Source organism: Uloborus diversus, chromosome 9 (assembly GCF_026930045.1).
Source record: "Uloborus diversus isolate 005 chromosome 9, Udiv.v.3.1, whole genome shotgun sequence".
NCBI lineage: Eukaryota > Metazoa > Arthropoda > Arachnida > Araneae > Uloboridae > Uloborus > Uloborus diversus.
In genome coordinates this window covers 63495774-63515198 of record NC_072739.1, presented here as the reverse complement: position 1 = coordinate 63515198, position 19425 = coordinate 63495774, and the positions used below count along the sequence as shown (strand labels likewise).

The window sequence follows — 19425 nt, the reverse complement described above, 5'->3', positions numbered from 1 at the left end:
TGTTAGAAACATTTTGTGTAACCTTATTATGTCCCTTCTTGACTGAGGCGTATTCGCCAATATCTTTTTCCAGTTTTTTTAAAAGAGAGTTTTATGAGTTAATCCTTACTATCCTCACTTTCTTTAATCTTACTACCCTTAATTTCTAATGAAGCAAAGCACTAAGTTTTATTTAAAAACTATTTTTTAATGTTATATTAATATAGAATATAGGAGCTGGATTACACTGTGGTATTGAATATTTTAACAATTGATATTGCATTTATTCTAATGCGTGCCCTTACAAGCTCACAAAATATAAATAAATTAGACATTATCACAATTGTATTAAATTTTACCTAGTAATTATAACTATATTGATGTGTGGATCTAAATGCTGGTCATAGTTTGGAGACCCCTGATATACATAAATAGACAAACAGCAATTAGATTCAACTTGTTGAATGAATATTTTTAAACGTGAACTAAAGTTAACATCCAGCGTATTGATGATGAACCATGAGAAGTTCAGCAAATTTTTTACATTATAACAGATTTTATCAACAAATTTGCATGTTTTTGACTGACAAAAATATATTTTACTTGTTAAGTTATATATCAAGTTCTTTTGTTTACATTTTTAATTAACTGAATTTTTGTTAAAAGTTTGTTTTCTCAAATACAGTAGCAGACCTACTGCTTGTCTGTAAAATGAAATTCTCTGTAAATTACACAACTTTTTGAAAAAAAAACAAAAAACAAAAAAAAAAAAACAGTAAGTTGTGCAGTTAAGAAACCTTTGTGTTGTGCATTGCAAAACTTGTTGCATTATATGGAGTAGAAAATTGAGATGTAAAACAGTTTTTCATTATTTCTTAATGGGGTTGTTTCCTTCAGTCAAAAGTAATACTTTTAGTCACTGAAATTGATAGAATTAGCAAAAAAAAAAAAAAAAAAAACATGAACCCAGAAAATTCTTTCATTTTCCCAACAGTTAATTTTTAATTAATTTTTAAAAATGTCCGATTTTGCATACAAGGCGTGGTCTTGATGACGTCACAAATGATGCTCTTGGGCACATTTTGTACCCCATTTCAATGTTATGATAATCAAGAAGCAAATTAAAATTCCACTCTACGCTTGCTATCAACCATATCGTTGCCAATACACGTGAGTAAAGATGCAAATTAAATATTTTGCTCTGTGAATGGCAACACAGAATGGCATTTCATCATTTGTGATGTCATTGAACAGAAGCATAAACGTTGAAAGCGCACCGATTTAAGTAATTTTTTAAAAATATTAAACTTAAACAAATTATTTAAAAAATGGTTAGATCATATGTTTTTAAGCATGTTCTTTCAGAAAAAAATACTTTTAAAATTTTGGAAATTACCCCATTCTAAGTTGTTAAATGAAAAATAGTTAATGCAGTGAAAAGTGGTATTAATTTTCTTTGTAAGTGCAGTTATCAAATTGTGAAGCAAAGATAAATATAGAAAAATGGAGTTGCTTTAAATAGTGTTGCATATTTAGTTTTTAATCATTGTGAACACTATTAAGTATCATTGTTTGTTCTGTAATACTTTTATTCAAAAATTATTCTGATGTGCAAATATTTTGATATACTTTGATCATTGTTTTAGATCTAAAAATGATATATGTATATCCTAAAATCTATAGAACAAAAAAACCTCTGATCCCAATACCTGCATTAAGACAACCTTCTACTGTATTCATGCACAAGTATTACATGAGTTTATATGAAAATAAAGCTAAAAATGTTCAAATAAAGGGAATTCTTTAAATAAGAGTTTTATGAAATTTTCTGTTCAAACTGTTTTGTTAATGATTTAATAAAAATTTTTTTCTTTTAGCAGAAAGAAGAGTTTTCACGTGCAAGCAACAAGAAAAATGATACTAAAAAATCATTATTTGAGGATAGTGACAATTTCGACCTTTTTGCTCCTAAAAGCCCTAAAAAGAAGACAGAGCCAGTTGATAAAACTTTGCAGGTCAGTTATTGTCTCACTAGATATTTGTTTGTTTCTTCTTTAAGTTGATTATACGTATTTATAGCTTCTACATTGAAAATGTGTATTTTTAATTGCTAGCTAGGAATTTTGATTGCATCTGTATGGTGATTTTTTTTTGTTTGAAAGACATTTACAAAGCTCAGAACTAGCACCCCCCCCCCCCCCCAAGTCTGATCTAAACCTTAAAAGTTCAAATCACAGCTGATATTCTGGTTTATCCCCCCCTCAACTTGTGACTCTGTATGTACTATTATATTTCTTTTAAATTACTTTATGGGAACAAAGTTTAATTGAAATGCTCGTTTTTAATGGCTTCTATTCCCCCCTTCCCCTAAAAAAATCTCAGGTCTTTTTTTTTCAACTTAATGTTTATATTTATTTAATTTATTTATTTATTATCACATCATGAAATGAGTCAGATAGAAAATATCCCTTTTTGCAGTCCAATGCAAAGCAGCAATTGAAAAATGATTTTCAAATGGTGGTAAAACGAAAAAAGTATTTGCCTAGTTAAACTGTTAAACGTCACGTTAAAATGATAGAAAAGATATAGATTTCTGTTGTTTTAAATTATTTCCAGATTACTTGTAACTTGTAACAAAAATAAAATGAACAAACAAATTTTTAAAAAGAAGGGAGGGTGTACTGCATAGAAACAAGTTAAACCATATTGCATTGCCAAATTGTCCCTCCATATTTATGCCTTTAATAATAAAATACCGTGCTTGAATATCACCAATTTTCTGATGTAGAAAGCTTGTATTTACTAAAGCATGATACCTGACAGTTTAACAGAATGAATTTCAATCTATTTTCTTAATAACTAATTATTTTCTTTTTTGTATAAAATAGTTGTTTTAAGTGATAATTGTTATAAAATTGATTTTGGGAAAAGAGAAGTAGTTGCATTTAGCTCTGGACAAAATTCTTGTTGTATATAATTGCTTTGAGCATTCAAGAAATTAATTTTATTTATTTCTATTATTTTTTTTTTCAAGGTCTTTTCCTAATCTTGCTTTTTATTTTATATTAATTTTCATTGTTAACATTTTGAAAAAGACATAACATATTGCAATAATAATACAATATAGCCATTAAATCATCAATTTTATTATATTTCAGTTGCCGCAACCTGATAAAGTCTCTCTTCCAGAAAAAACCGATGAATTTGAGTCATCCGACTTAAAATCTAAAGTAAGTTTTTTTGCATTTTTCTTATCATTTATGTAAGTATTTATAATCTGGTAATTATACGCTGTTATTGATTTGTGATATTTTTTTTACTAGCCAAGTACATCCATATCAGCACCATCAAATATAGATGATTCCGGTGTTGATTTTGATACACCTATTGACAGCAGCAAAACATTAAATGTCATTGGAAAAGTAAGTGCTTGAATGTTTAATGGTTATTATTAAAGGCACTGTTGCATAAACTACTTTTTTTTGGGGGAGGGGTGTATTTTGAAATTTGGATTTGAAATTGATTGCAAAGAATCATAATAGATTACTATTGAAAAAGTAAACTTAAAAAAGAAAATAATTTGCTGCTAGAGCATTGATCAGAAATAAATGCAATGTCATCAGGGGTGCCTATCCTTCCATGAGTAAGGGCACTTCCCCCTAAACATCACAAAGAAAATCTCAAGAGCAAGAATCCCCCCTAAAAAGAGAAAACTGCCCCTCAAAACACCTGCTAAAAATTTTAGTGGCGCAGTCTGCATTATGACCCCCCTCCCCCCCAAGGTGGGCACTCCTGATGTCATGGGTGTAGGATCCCTCCTGATCACGATCCCGTGGGATGGGGATTGCGCTCCCCTTATTATTTACTCGTAAGTCGAGTGATTTCTGTTGCATTTACACTTCTGTACTCAGAAGGAACATCCAGAGAGAAACCTTCAGCCAACCAGAAATGTGGACGGGCATTCATCAGCCAATCTCCAACCAGAAAACAGAGGACACCAAGGCTTCCACTATAAATACAGGCAACACTTCGACATCTGTCAGTTGCCGAGAAGTTGCTTCTCTGGTAGCTTTGTCCATGGGTGCCCATATGCAAAATTGTAAGGAGGGGGAGGGGGCTCAGATATTTTCCCCATGGAAAACAATTTCAGGACAGATTAGAGTCATTAAAATTTGACATATTTAATAACTTATTCATTATTGGCTGGAAAAGAAATGTTTTTATATTTTTGCAAAAAAAAAAAAAAAAAAAAAAAACCACTAAAAGCAAGCAAGTTCTAATTTCTAAAGGGGGGGGGGGGCTCAAGTCCCCTTGCCCCACTATATGGACGCCTTTGGCTTCATCCATGCTGTCACTGATGGTGACTGCCGCAGATGCAGTTGAAACATTTGCAGTTGTTACACTCGGACTCGGACCATGGCACAACAGCCGAAATCTTTTATATTATTGTTAATATATTATTCAATAGTTGAAATAAATCAAAACTGAATAAAAAATGAGTAAATCTACTTATTACCGTACTCATTTAAAAACTTTTAGTTAAAAAAATATCTTTTTTTTTTAACTTGCAGTTTGAACCAATTTTTCCAAACTGCCCCTAATTTTGATTTAATACTTCTTTTACTTGATATAGAACAGCTTATTAATTTTTTTTTTTAGTATTTTTCTCTTTACAGCAGTTACTTTATCTATATGTAAATATTTGCAATAATGTATTAATAAAGGTATTGAGCCTAGGCTAGATATTATAGAAAACCAATACAGTGCATGTACTATATTAAAAGTTAAAGCATATACCTAGTATATTTTTTTTTCCTTCAAGTATTCGTCATTATAAATGTGTTTAAACCCTAGAACTGCATACCAGGGTAGATATCTACTCTTGGTAAACTGGGTTTTCAGCACTTTTAACGATTCAAACTTTATTTTCACCAACTAAACCTGGATAAAATTGTATTTGCCCTTTATCATTCTCTTTGGCATGAAAATAAAAAATAAAAAAAACCATATGCTTATAAAGTAGGTTAAAACTCTTAGAACACTTTTATTAGCAAAACCCATGGAGTAAATATATCCCTTGGTATATAGATTGCAGGGAAAAAAGTGGATTTGTAGTTCTAGGGTTAAAGAAAATTTTGAAAAACAATAAAAGGTTTTACAGTTTTGTGTTCATTGCATGTATATGTGTATTTTTTTTTAAATTTTTGTATCTCTTATTTATTTATTCCTTTAACTTTCAAATATATTTAAATAGCAATGTTATTAAATCACTTTATACTTATTGTTATGAGCTAAAAAAAAACATTTTGCACTGTGTATTGAATTTTATACATGTCTTAAGATTGGCTCCAAATAATTCAAGAATATTGCAGGATAGAGTGAAAGTGGCTGTGAAGAGGAGATTGCCATCTAGAAAAGGACGTTTAGCAGCTTTAGAAACTGCAGAACAGGAAAGGAAGATTGAGGAACCAAAACCTCAAAGTACAGAAAAAAATCCTATCCCACCAAAAGATGAACTGTTTTCGGAACCACCCAAGGCAGCACCGCCATCTACAGGTACTAGTTACAAAGTCGAAGAAAAGAAAAAGATGGATATCATGTCTCAGTTGATCAGTGAAGTTAGTGCTTCAAAAGTTGGTAAAAAGAGTCTTTTCCAAAACGATGCAGATGATGAAGAAGAAGTGGATATTTTTGCAGAGGCTGCCGATCGGAGCCAAACTAAAAAGCAAAGTTTCTCGTTTTTGCCTCCCAAAGAAAATAGCATTGATTCTGGTTTCCTTAACGAAACTAAAGGAAGCTCAGAAGCTAAATCAAACACAACAGAAATAGATGATGCTGAAAATGATGACTTTTTTGTTGAGCCTTCATTTAAAAGTAATGTATTGTTTAATTGGTTTAGTTTATAACCTATTTTTAACTTTTTAATAGATTACTATATTAATTGAGGCATTTAGTATCAAAACCAGCTGAAGTCATGAATTTTCAAAGTTTTTTTTTCTCCATAATTTGATACTTTATCTTATACTATGACACCGGAAGGTGATTTGGAATCCCTCTCAATCAGGTAAAAAACAGCTGCCAAAAATCCAGCTTACTTCAAATCCTGCTCAATCCGTGCTTTACCATATCACCACTGTAAAAAATGTATGAGTAAATCAATATTATTACAATTGCTTAAATCTGCTTCCTTTTTTTTATTTACAGGCTAGTATGTGTCATAAAATTTTGATTCTACCAATTGTAGTTAGATTTGAGGGGGGGGGGGGCTATTTACTTCAAAACTAGCCCAATCCAAACAATTTTTATCTTTAAATAATTAGATAGAACTGCTGAGTTAAAAAATAAAGCAAATGTGAAGTCGTATGCTAAAGGCTATTCCAAGGAGAAAAAATCTTTTGGAGAAATTATGTAGAGAATGAATTTTTTTTTTGTCTCACCTGTAAAATTAAAAAAAAAAGATAAATAATAATAGACTGAGCTGGTTTTGATACTAAATGTCTCAATCTTTGAATTTTAATCATCCCAATGAATAATTTCAGTTTTAGTTTGAGTAGGGCCCTAGATTGCCTCAAATTAATTTGCATTTAATTTTTTGTTTTTATGTGTTTGAATAATAATGAATTGAAAATAAAGTTAAAAATTATATTTTCATTCAATACTTCAGCCATCCTAACCAGCTTAAATTTCAAAATTTCGAATGTATTACTGGAATGGAGCAGATATAGAGAATCATTTTGAAATTTTTTGGGATAATATAATTGCAATTTTAATTTTAAAGTTGTAAGTACAGTATATCACTGCATTAAATTCCAGGCTGGAACCAATAACTCTGGTAGAGAGAGAGGATTTTTGAGCTACCATTATTTCAATTAAATGTACACCTTCTGTATAGATTAAATAAATGATAACAATCTACAGTGACAAATCAAGGGTTTTGTTCTGGGGCGGCTGAGGTCATTAACATTTTATGTCCCCTTGAAAATTATGTCCCGCACCAAAGTTCATTTGAGTAAACGAAAGCGCTTTTTAAAAACTATTATCATTATCTACTATCTAGGGATATTAACAGCAAATGAAATTTTCTGAGTCACACTTGAAATTGTCTGAAGTTTTGCATTTAGTGGTAAAATTCTTAAATTTAAATTGTGTGTGTGTGAATAATCTAAAAAAAGGGGGAAAAAAAGTCATGCATTTTAGACACGACTGCTAAGTGATTTGAAGGCAAAAATTTTATTTCTTGTTAAAAATGCAAAAAGCTTATGTATGGCAATATGTAGATGAAGTAAATGAAATGGAAGAACGAAAAGCTAAAAAATCATATGCTAATAGTTCAAAACAGCAGAAAGGAGACAAAATTATAAGAATTGATCAGAGCCCTCGCAATGTCAAAAAATTAGGAGGAGGGAGGTTTTTGGCCCCTTAGTTACTTCAAATGTTCCTTAATTACAGAGAGAGAGATAGGATGGTTTCACAGTTTCTGGTTTGAAGAGAGCCATAACTAGATTTTAAAAATGACAATATGAACCTAACAAGGGCACCCATGTAGGGGGGCAAAGGGGGCTCGAAACCCCCCTTACAAATTAGAACTTCCTTCCTTTTAGTACTTTTTTCTTTTCAAAAATGTAAAAACATTTCTTCTCCGGTCATTAATGAATAAGTTATTAAAAATGTCAAATTTTAATGACTAATCTGTTCTGTAATCAGCTTCCATGGGGAAAATATCCTGCTAAACCATGGTTAAAATATCTGAGCCCCCCCTTACAATTTTACATACGGGCACATGGAACCTAATTGTAAGTATAATATTCAGGCAGAGATAGAAGGGTTCAGGTGAGATGTTTGGTCTCATGTTATTACTAAACATCTCATGTAATCCTTACCCGACGGGAGCTCCCCTCCCTGATAAGGCTCGAGGTTTTTTTTGGATTTTTCAAGTTTTATTTAAAAATTTCCTTTGATGTGTTTTTTCCTCTGTTATGTTAACTACCAGAATTAGAGGACTTTCTTTGGTGCCTATTGAACTGTGTAGTCATGATTTTCAAGTTTTCCTCTGACTTCTCTTGGATTAATTACTGCTTTTATATTCCTGTTAATTCATGTACATGTGGATAAATGACTATAATAAAAAACTTTTTTTTTCTCCTCTCCTCAGCCTTCAGATCCAGTGTGTCACGTGCAGATTCAGTGCTAAACATGGTAAGAATTTTTTTATGAGTACAATATGTTATCCAGTTTAAAAATGTTTTGATTTGAAGCAAATATATATGTATAGTTAAAAAGAAATCTTTACATATTTCTCTCACAATTTTAACACATTTAATTATCTGAGTGCACTTTAGAAATTTATTTTCTTGAATGAAGTTTTACCTTTTGCCCAAGATCCAAACCTAAATATTATATGAAGATAATTAATTAATATTAAATAATATTAAAATAATTTTTTATTGTTGGGGGGGGGGGAGGGGGAACACATGATTTGATACATTGCCTGAAAACAATCAGCATCCTTCTAAGTCAACTGTTTTAGACAAGTAAAGACACTTAAATGTACTTTTTGTCTACATTGTGCTTTGTGCAGCTAAATGCCAGTTTTTTTTTTTTTTTTTTTTTGAGCAATCACATTGCTTATTGTTCTCATTTGACTGTTTTTGGCGTCCTTTGATTTTATCCCCCCCCCCCCCCCCCGCATCCCTCTGCAGCACCACCGTCGACCAGTCTCACGATGCTGCTCCTCTTGTGAAAACCGTCTCCAGGTTGTGTCCATATCCTACACACACACATACCCACACACCTACACACACACGCACGCATACATACACACCTACACACACACACATACCCACACATTCATGCCTGCACACAGACACAAACACTCATGATTGCGAAAAACATAATTTGAATTCAAAATGTCAAAATTCAAATTAATTTTTAATTATTTTTTTAAAATTTATTTTTTATTTTTAAGGCTGTTTAGTGTTTATATTATTTGTAGCAGTTATTTCCACAGACCCCAAACTAATTGCACCAGAGAAATATTTTTGACCTTATAAAAAAAAAATTAAAACATGATGCAAAAAGATTTTGAAATTAAAGCATTTTTTTAAAAATAATTTCTGAAATTTTGAAAAGAGAATTTCAAATGGGATTTTACCTAATCTGCCTTAACTCATCTAGAAAAAAAAAAAAAAATACAGCTCTATTCTTCAATCTCTTGGTGTTATAATTTTGAAACAGTTCTCATTTTCAGAAAAATATGTTCTAAGATATACAATAATTAAAAAAAAAAATACATAACAAGATTCAAACTTCAGCACATCCGGCCAAAAGAAAACCTTCCGCCTATCTATTTTTCACATCATCAATTATGTTACTGTGATCATGGCAAAAGGGTTTTTGCAGTGATGTAACATGACTTCATTTTGGTAATTTAGGAATAATTGTTAATTATCACTAACTTTCCCTATTTAAAAAAAACAACATATTTATACATTTAGATATAGATTGATAAATATGGAAATTTTGGAAAACACAGAGGTAAAAATTATATTTTACAAAACATTTTATAAAATTATTCTTTATACAGATTGATACATAAAAGAGGTAGATAAATATATGGATATCAGAGATGAATATAAATACAGAGATTGATAGTTGTAGATATATATTGGCTCCCAAAAGTGTTCGTACACCTTGACATTTTGTAGTAGAACCAAAATAACGCAAAACTGAATTCGAATATGAAGTCCAATTTTTTTTCACACCATTCCTATGCCATTCTGAATAAAACCTAGTATTTTTTTTTTTTCAAAATATTGCCAGATTTTATTTTTGAAATTTGTCAAAAAACGATGAGACTGAGAAAAAATATGCCACAAAAGTCATCGTACACTGAAATATTTTCGAAATAATTCATGATTAAATTATCATATGTAATTTTTTTTTATTATTTTTGCATTGTAATGACACTGTATTATTATTTTAAAATGGCAGGTATGCGTAAAAAACAACAAACACGATTCAAAGTTTGATTTTTTCCCCCTCACAGTAACCATGAATTGGTTTGAAATGTCTCTAAATTAGTTAATTTATACCATTCTATAGTGAAGTGCTTGATAAAATACTTTAATGACAAGAATCGGATTGAAACTGGCAAAGTTAACAAAGCGTGATCGGAGGTTTACAGTTTAAAAAATTATGGAAAATACACATTTGAGAACTGAAAAAGTTTCTGCAGAATTGAATGAAACATTTTACGTTTAATTTTCACCTAAAATTGTTCGCCAAGCTCTCTGATTAGCTGAATTAAAGGGGATCTCTTCCCTCAGAAATTTTCTTGTTTGTGCGAAAAACAGCTTACGTTTTCCGTCCTAAAATTAATGATAAATAAGCTCAAAACGTTTTGGAACAACGTCTTACTTATAGATTAAGATTAATTCAATTAATTCAATATTTTGGGTTAAATTGTTGTATAATTGTCAATAGAAGAAAAAATGAGGAATTTAATCTTAAGAACTTAGTTGGATCAGTTAATCAGGACGGTGAAGGTGTTCTTGTGTGAGGGTGCATAACAGCATCAGGACTTGGAAATTTGGAATTTTTTGATGAAATAATGAATCATGCTGTTCATTTAAATATTTCAAAAAACAATCTAAACTATTAGCCCAAAGTTTGGCAATCGGAAACAACTTTGTTTTTTATCAAGATAACGATAAGAAGTACACGTTTGCGTTTGGTGCTTCAAAAATTGTCCTTAAACTTAGAAATATCTCCTCAATCGCCAGATTTAAACTTAATGGAACATATTTGGAGATATCTGGTGGCTAGATTACGAAAATACACCATTGAAATGAAAAGCGAACGAGAAACAGTAAGACTTGAAGTACGGCTGAACACTTATTCAGAAATTGCATAAAAAAAGGAAGAAAAAACAATGAAATCTATTCCCAGACGTTTAAAAGCTATTTTTGATATTGCATGATATTCTACCAAATAATTTTGTAAAAAGTTAGATTATTTACTAATTTTTTGACATTTTTTTCAAAGTGTACGAAGGCTTTTGTGAGATAAAATTTCTGGCACTTTTTGGTTTTTGATTTTTAAAAAAAATAAGTTTTACTGTTTTATTAAACATTTTCGTGTGGTTTTGTTAAAAATAGATCATAGATCTTATAATTAAATACCTATTCCGAAATAGTAATTCTAACCAATGCATAGGGGCCTATTTCATTGAAAGTCGTAAGTGTATGAACACTTTTGGGAGCCACTGTAGATAGTATAGATCAGTGGTTCTCTGCTCTTTTTTACCTGAGGACTGCACCTCATATTAAAATGGTTCAGTCAGAGCACACATGATGCAGTGAGAAGCAAAGGGAAGTAAGTAGACAGTTTTGAGTAAAACACGTTAGAAGTTCTAGTTCTTGGCAGGCTTTCGTTGAAAAGTTTTTCTAAATCATGCTGTATAGCAGCACCTACCAGGGCTACTAGTATTATCTCTTGTAGCAAAACAAAGGAGAGCTTCACCTATAATTTTTACTGGTTATCTCCATTTTTGATTTTGGCATTTGCATTCCTTTTCTTCTCACTGCCTCTCTAATGATGCTTATTTTATTAATCGCATCTGTTTTCATTAAACCAATTTCTGAACATCTGACTCCAAACTTGTGATATAGTGACTAATATAGTTTTTTCTCGTGTTAATATTGAGCAAAACAGGTCACACAGTCAGCTTCAGGGACTGCATGTGGCCTGTGGGCCATAGATTGGGCACTGGTCTAGATAGATGTAAATATGTAGGTAGATGTAGATTAAAATAATTTTTAGACTGCCACTAAACTTGTCGACAGCCACTGAAGACAATTTTCTTGAGATAAAAATGTAAATTGTATGAAAAGAAAATTGTGTATATTAGTGAACCAGCTGGTCGCTAAAGACACTGATGATTTATACCTGTACAAAATATCAGAGCCGTAACCAGACTTTTGTTCCGAGCTTAACAATTTAGTGAAACCTATTTCTTTCAAAACATGTTCAACTTGATAAAATGAATGAAAGGGGGGCTCAACCGAACCAAGCACTGCGACCAGAGGTCTATTGTACTAGTCCCCAAACAGAAGTCTTAAAACAGACCAGTAGCTGAAGCAGAATTCAGCAAACACCTAATAGGAATATCATGAATCTTGCATGGTTCTAATAAATGTTGACCATGGTGTTCAAACCTATAGGTAGAAAACACTTCACAATCACACAGGGTGTGAGTAATAGTTTCCTCCTTAAAAAGGTAACCTCTGCAAATTGGATCATTACTGACACCCAATACAGCAAGGTGCCGCTTCAAGGTCCAGTAAAAAGACCAAAAGCCTTCCTAATACTATTTTTGTTAAGAAGCCTACTGCATTTTCGGCATGTGATCCTCAGAGAGAATCAGGTCTGTCCTCCTTAAAAAGAAAGACAAGCTGAATATGTTCAATGTCATCGCGAGATAACCTCTCCGACAGGAAGGTTTCTCTCACAACAGCCATCTTAAACATACGCACTGCTTGAGCATAGGACTGTGGTTGACCAGTCCTTACTCTTTAAGATGCAGCAGTTTGTGCAGGGGAAGGAGTTGAAACCTCCAATTGAGCTTAATTTGCTACTTGCACAAATTAACTGGAGTTATATCTTATGTTTCTTACAAATGCAAAATACCTCCTTCTCCTTTTGAGAAAGAACTAACTTTCTTGAATCATGCCCTAGTTTTTTCAACACCTAATGAAATTGGAGATGCAAGGTTTATTAGGCTTGTAGTGTATATTATATTTATTACATTTTCATGTTTTTTTCTTTTCGACGATTGAAAATTAACACAACTTTTTTCTCTCTCTTCTGATTACAGAGTGATGATGATGATGATTTATTCAGTGCTATCAAGAGCAGTGCCATACCTCAAGCAAAAACAGACGGGAATGATGTGAATGATTTGCTAGATGATTCTGACATTTTTGCTGACATACAAAAAGAGAAATATGAGTTATTTCCAACTCAATTGTATGATAATGAAGGTAAAGTTTGTTTGGTAATTCACATCAACTTTTAATGATATGATTGTAGCACAAATTGGTGGGTGAAATCTAAAATTTGCAGAATGTATGGAAAAAATGAATTCATATTTTTTCCCCCAAGTCACTAGTACTTTCAGATAATTTTAAAAATTATCCTTTAGAATCAACTCCTAATTATTTGCAGAATAGGGTAGCATCAGGGACAGATAAAGAAATAACTTTTGAAGGGGACTCAAAAAATTGAAAAGCTTGTCCCCCCACCCCCCATTTTAAATTTTTCATGGCAAAGTTTTAATGACTTTATTTTCAAGTGTTTTTTTCCCCAAGAACCCTCAAGGTTAATTAATCTACTTTTAAGTACATTAAAACAATGCACTTCTGTACTTTGAATGTGGATGTAAAATATCTTTAAAATTTCAATACAACTAAACACTAAACACAATATAATTTCACCAAGAGCGGTTTTAACGAGGAACATTTTCATAATGATTATGACCGGAGGACAAGGGTATTAAAGAAACCCATGCCTCATTTTAGTTTCTAAAATGAATTTATATTTTTACTATAAAATATTTTGAAAATAAGAAAATTATAGCTTTATATATACATAAGTTTTATTGAAGAATTCAGAAGCTACATCTCTGGGAATTTCAAAGCAGTTGCTGATTTGTTTTCAGAAATTTTAACCCTACATGCCGTTTTCATTAAAATTATGGTTTGGCCAAGAGATTATCATGAGATTTATTTCATATTGAATTTTTCATAAGTTAAAAAAAATCTATTATTTTGCTAACAGCTTCCTGGATTGAAATGACTTTTCTAGGCAAATCTCCACAAAAAAAAAGTTAATTACTGATTCCACTAAAGAAGAATTAATAGACGGTAAAATCACAGTATTACATTTCTTTGAGTTCGAAACCAGTAAGTTAATTGTCTTTTGTCACTCTGGACTCTGACTCCAGTATAATTTTTTAGCAAACAAAATTGCTTTTATTCAAATAAGATGTGTTCCCTTAAAAAACTGCAACACATTTCTTCATGTTATATAGATAAGTCAATTAAAAAAAAATAAAGTAGTTAAATTAATTTTTCCTTTTGGGGATGCCCGCCCCCCTCCCCAAATCCGTTACTGGGTGGAATGGTAACGGTGTTGCAACATAATATCCATTTCAACAAAATAAATTTTCCATCCCGATTTAATTTAAACTCCATTACAATGAAATTCTCGTTATAACAAACAAAATTTGTGGTCCCTTCAAGTTCGGGGTATTTTAGAGGGACTTCACTATACAAAAATAGTACTTATATTAAAAAGAAAAAAAAAATACAAACGTATAATTGAAAATTAACTGTATTTGGTCTTCAAATATATTATTTTAAGCAATCAAGTTTTGAATGAATGTAATTTCAATTTTACTGTTAACTTTAAAAGAGGTGAGATATTGGGTTGTTCGGAAAGTAATTTCGTTTTTTCCCGTCAGAGAACTTAATTACGTTTTCTCGAAACCAACTTCACACTTAAGCCGCATAACCATTATATGTCTTGAGAGCTGATATTGCAAGGCTTGTGTGTGAAAAAGTTCTATTAATTCTACGCAGTAGTTTTTGGTTGGTGCCCTTTTAAATATGGAGAGCAATAAGCAGCATTTTCGTCATATTTTACATTTTTACTTCAGAAAAGGTAAAAATGCTGTCCAAGCGAGAAAAAAATTGACGGATGTGTATGGAGAAGGCGTGTTAACAGTACGCCAGTGCCAGAACTGGTTTGCAAAATTTCAATCCGGCAATTTTGATGTCGAAGATGCACCACGGTCTGAAAGGCCGGTCGAAGCTGACAAAGATGCGATAAAGGCATTAGTTGATGCAAATCGGCGAATAACCACACGAGAGATCGGTGAGAGATTAAATTTGTCGAATTCGACTGTTTATGGCCATTTGAAAGGCATGGGCTTAACCTCGAAGCTCCATGTGTGGGTGCCCCATGTCCTTACGGAGCGAAATTTGTGTCGTCGCGTTGACGCGTGTGATTCGCTCCTCAAACGTCAAGAAAATGATCCATTTTTGAAGCGGATTATTACTGGGGACGAAAAATGGGTTGTATACAACAATGTTAAACGCAAGAGGTCATGGAGCAGAAAACATGAACCGGCTCAAAGCGTGTCAAAAGCCAACTTTCACCAAAAAAAGGTGATGCTCTCCATTTGGTGGGATGTCAAAGGAATCGTTTTTTTTTGAGCTTTTGCCGTACAATACAACGATTAATTCAGAAGTCTATTGTCATCAGCTGGACAAATTGAATGATTCACTTAAAGAGAAGAGGCCCGAATTAATCAACAGGAAGGGTGTAGTGTTCCACCAGGATAATGCGAGACCTCACACAAGTTTGGTCACTCGCCAAAAACTTTTACAGCTTGAATGGGACGTACTGCAACATCCACCATATTCTCCAGATCTGGCGCCTTCCGACTACTATTTGTTCCGGTCCCTGCAAAATTTTTTGGATGGCAAAACCTTTACCTCAAATGAAGATGTCAAAAACCACCTGAACCAGTTTTTTGCCAGCAAGGACCAAAACTTTTATGAGAGGGGAATTATGTTACTGCCAGAAAGATGGCAAAAGGTGTTGGACCAGAATGGCCAATATATAATTTAATAAAATATTTATTCATTATACGAAAACTGTCTTTCAGGTTCCCCAAAAAAAACGAAATGACTTTCCGAACAACCCAATACATGGTTTTATAAAGGGCTAGAAATCTTAAATCTCTAAAAAGGTTACAGGAGACTTGGCATCTGTAGTTGCAAGCTAAATGTTCTACCGACTGCACCATCTGGCTCTCCCTTTAAGCAATGCAAGTGGGAGTTTGTAATTCAACCAATCAAATCTATTCAGCATTCAATTTTTGGAAATAAGCAAAAATGGGATTTTTTTTTCTTTTTTTTTGTTTGCCCACAGCGGTCTTTAAAACAGTACTTTATGTTTAAAGTTTGGTGCCGTATTAAGGAAGTAATGGTGCTTCCATGAATAAACACCTTTGAGAAATACAGTTAACTCCCGATTATCTGCAGAATAGGTTGGCACGGTAACCGCGGGTGTATTCAATAGCCTAAAAATATTAAGATCCATCTCACACACACTTAAATTATAACTAAAAACATTGCTACATTGCATTTGCTAATATTGAATATGAAAAAGGAATGTATAAAATCTAAAATTGAACAATAACTCAATCATAAGCTTTAAAAATATGTGAAGAGACCTGCGGATAATTCGACCGCAGATAATCGAGAGCTTACTGTAGTCAATTTCCGATAACTTGAATCTAAAGGGACCGATGAAAAACTTCCGATCCGACTTATCGGAAGTTTGACTTACTGCTAGTTTTGGTTTTCGACATTTCAATATTAAAAACCATCAAATATTTAATTAATTTGTACACATAACAGACAGAATTACAGAACTAAAAGGTTTTTTTTGCACACTATGTAGTTTCTCCATGAAGAGTTCTGAAGACGAAGTTGTGTCTGGTCTTGAGCTTCTCCAGCCATTCATCACTAACGTGGAAATTTTCTATGTTCAGTAATATAGCAAAATTCATTGCTTTCTCACGCAGCAACGACCCACTTAAAGGAATGGCATGGTCTTGATTTCGATACTGCTGGAACCACTTGGATAGAGCTGATTCTACTTTATTAAAGATGCACATCTTCATTTGTTTCAAATTCATGAACTTTTGAAGTTTCTCTTTTTCTTTTAATATTGTTGACAGAGTGTTCCATATTTCAATGCAATATCTTTCTCTTTGATTGTTGGATTCCTTTCAGTGTCAAAATAAGATTCCCTTTACTTTCTAAATCCAAGGTTTTTAGCTTTCGCCTAGACATCTTTAATAATAAAGAAACTCTATCTCTCTCCATCTTGGGAACTTATCAGCAAATGATCGCACTAAAGGAGGAAGGGGAACACATCCTAACTTTGGTCAGCCTTTGAATAAAGGTACAAAAAGTTGACTTGGCAACAAAGCAGATTCGTAGTCCAGCAACATGTCTAAGTGTAAACAATACAGTACAAAAAAAAAAAAAAAAACAAGCTAACTCTTTTCCACATGTGTAACTAACTCCTTTATTGCACATTGGCTCACAAGTGTTCTCCATGTTTTAGAGGAGTCTATTGTGCAGGAATTGCAAGTGAACGTGAATGAATTTTTCTCTCATAGTCACTTAAAATTACCTATTTTTTTTATTTCGTTCTTTTGAAATAAATTTCAAATCATCTTTGAAAAAACTTCAAGTTAAAGGAAGGTAACTTTGAGATATTGAGAATGATGAAATTAAAGACAAAGGGATCGGCACTTGATAAAAACTTCAAGTTCTAGTATAGTATTAGAGTTATCCAACTTCGAGTTATCATGAATTGACTGTATTATAAAAGGTGTGGTGAGATTCCAAGTAGCTGCAGTGTCTTGAATTTATTTAAAAAAGTGATTCCTTGTTATGTCATTAGTTTTTGGGTTATTTTCTATGTGACTTTTTTATGTGGTCCCTCTCTACCACATTAAAAAGTATTTTTTTTACTGTGTTGCAAGAACAATTATTAGTAGTTACTCGTGAAGTTTGGGGTGATTTTTTTTGTGCAATTTTGCCTTATCCACCAAACAAAAACAGGTTTGGAAGTAGTTCTTTTTGTGGCAAAGAAAGCAGTAAAGTTTGTTATACGAGTGATTGTTCTAGTGTTGTAAAATCTGACTTTAAACTAGTGTGCATTAAATTGGATGAGCTACTGATTTCTTGAATTGAACTCTCCCACCTAACTCATACTGTCAACTCAACTCTGGAGCTATTTTATGGACACCCTGTGTATGTAGGTGTTACATGTAGTTCAAATGCTATGTATAGTTGATAGGTGGCTAGCTTTTCCTTTTTAAATTTTTTTTCTTTACCTTTATTCAGGGGTAATAGTGAACTCAAGTAAAATTTTCTGAAGACGGTGTGACATTTTCAGAAACAATGAGGAAGCTTCACCCCCCCCCCCTCCCAGTAAAAACTTCAAATATGCATACAAAAATCATTGGAAAAAAACATTTTAAGAGTATTTTTTTCTTTTTTTGTAATATTCGTGCAGTTTTAGAATGTGTTGTTTGCTCAAAATTTTCGGATCACAAAAACCCTGCCTACATTTTAAATACCAAGATATTGTGAGCGTGAAAGAGAAATTTCACAGAGCTGTATTACACTGAATTAATAGTATGTAATCTATGTTCAGGCTGAGGGTAAATTTATAAAATGTATGCGACTATTCTTTGTATAAACATTTGCTTTTTTTTCAGATGATGATGATATTTTTGGAAGCATAGAACCGACAACAAATGATAAATTTGATAATGCAACAAACAAAAACAAAACTGTAAAGAAAATTGAAACCCAAAAGGTTGATGCTTTTGAAGACCCTCTAACAGGATTACTTAGTGAAGATTGATGTCAAAAAAAAAAAAAAAATAAATTTAAGAAAAGGTTGATATATCAATCAAAGCCAGAGCCTGAAAGACATAGGGACCAAAACAGCAATTTTTTAATTTTTTTGTACAAATTTTTCAAGTGCAGACATACTTGCATTCAATGTGTCATAGCTTGGATATAATTGAAATGTGTTTCTTTACTGATAAGCGTGCAGTGTCGGTAGCAATTCCGAGAGTGATAGCCAAGCAAAAGACCATATAACTGGATATAATTTTACAAGAGGCAGCAGTGTAATATATTGTAAATGGAATTGGTGTATATAAATAATTGTGAATAATATGAAAATATTAAATTCGTTATAAATTTACACTGTGTTTTTGTAATTATTTTTTTTAGAATTTAAATACATTAAAGAAAGTATTTATCAGCCTTTGAATTTATCGAAATTTGACTCCCTGGCTGATAAACAATGTAAACTGCTGTGTCAGAAAAAATGCCAGGATTACATTTTTTTCAAAGCATGGTTAATAGCGGTAAAATTCTGAATAATGAATGGAAACTGTCTTTTTTTTGCAGTGTAAACTAGTTTTATTACCAAATCTTTAATTGTTTCATGCATCAAAGAAATAATTTAAAAAAAAAACAATAAATTTGTTAGAATGTTAAATTAAAGATTATAAAACACATTTTTAACTTTTTCTCACAAAATACAACTATTTCTCCCCCTCACTTTACGTGTTTAAGGAAAAAAAAACAAATGAAATACATGGATAAAACTATTTGCAGCATGCAGAATATCCATTCTAGCAATTTCATCTCCTTTTATGTGGACATTCTCGATTTATGTGCAACTACAATAAAAGATATTAATATACTCCAAGAAAAGTGCACTGTGGGGGTTAGAGGGATTAAGGGAAAATGTTTCGAGTCAAATTTGGCGATTTAGTTA

General features: G+C 32.1%; 1 protein-coding gene across 2 annotated transcripts in view; it reads left to right on the top strand.

Moving 5' to 3' along the window:
- The window catches only part of LOC129229946 (WASH complex subunit 2-like), a 65381-nt gene extending 46862 nt beyond the window's left edge, over positions 1–18519 (top strand). Inside the window, exons 21-27 of one of the 2 annotated variants that reach the window (XM_054864330.1) lie at positions 1860–1994; positions 3138–3209; positions 3303–3401; positions 5352–5853; positions 8132–8175; positions 12854–13019; positions 18347–18519. In XM_054864330.1, coding sequence (XP_054720305.1) covers positions 1860–1994; positions 3138–3209; positions 3303–3401; positions 5352–5853; positions 8132–8175; positions 12854–13019; positions 18347–18495 — 1167 coding nt within the window. In that variant the 3' untranslated portion in view covers positions 18496–18519. Of the gene's footprint in view, positions 1–1856; positions 1995–3137; positions 3210–3302; positions 3402–5351; positions 5854–8131; positions 8176–12853; positions 13020–18346 lie in introns of both variants that reach the window. The other variant, XM_054864328.1, reaches the window with a different exon arrangement.
- The last annotated feature ends 906 nt before the right edge of the window (positions 18520–19425 follow it).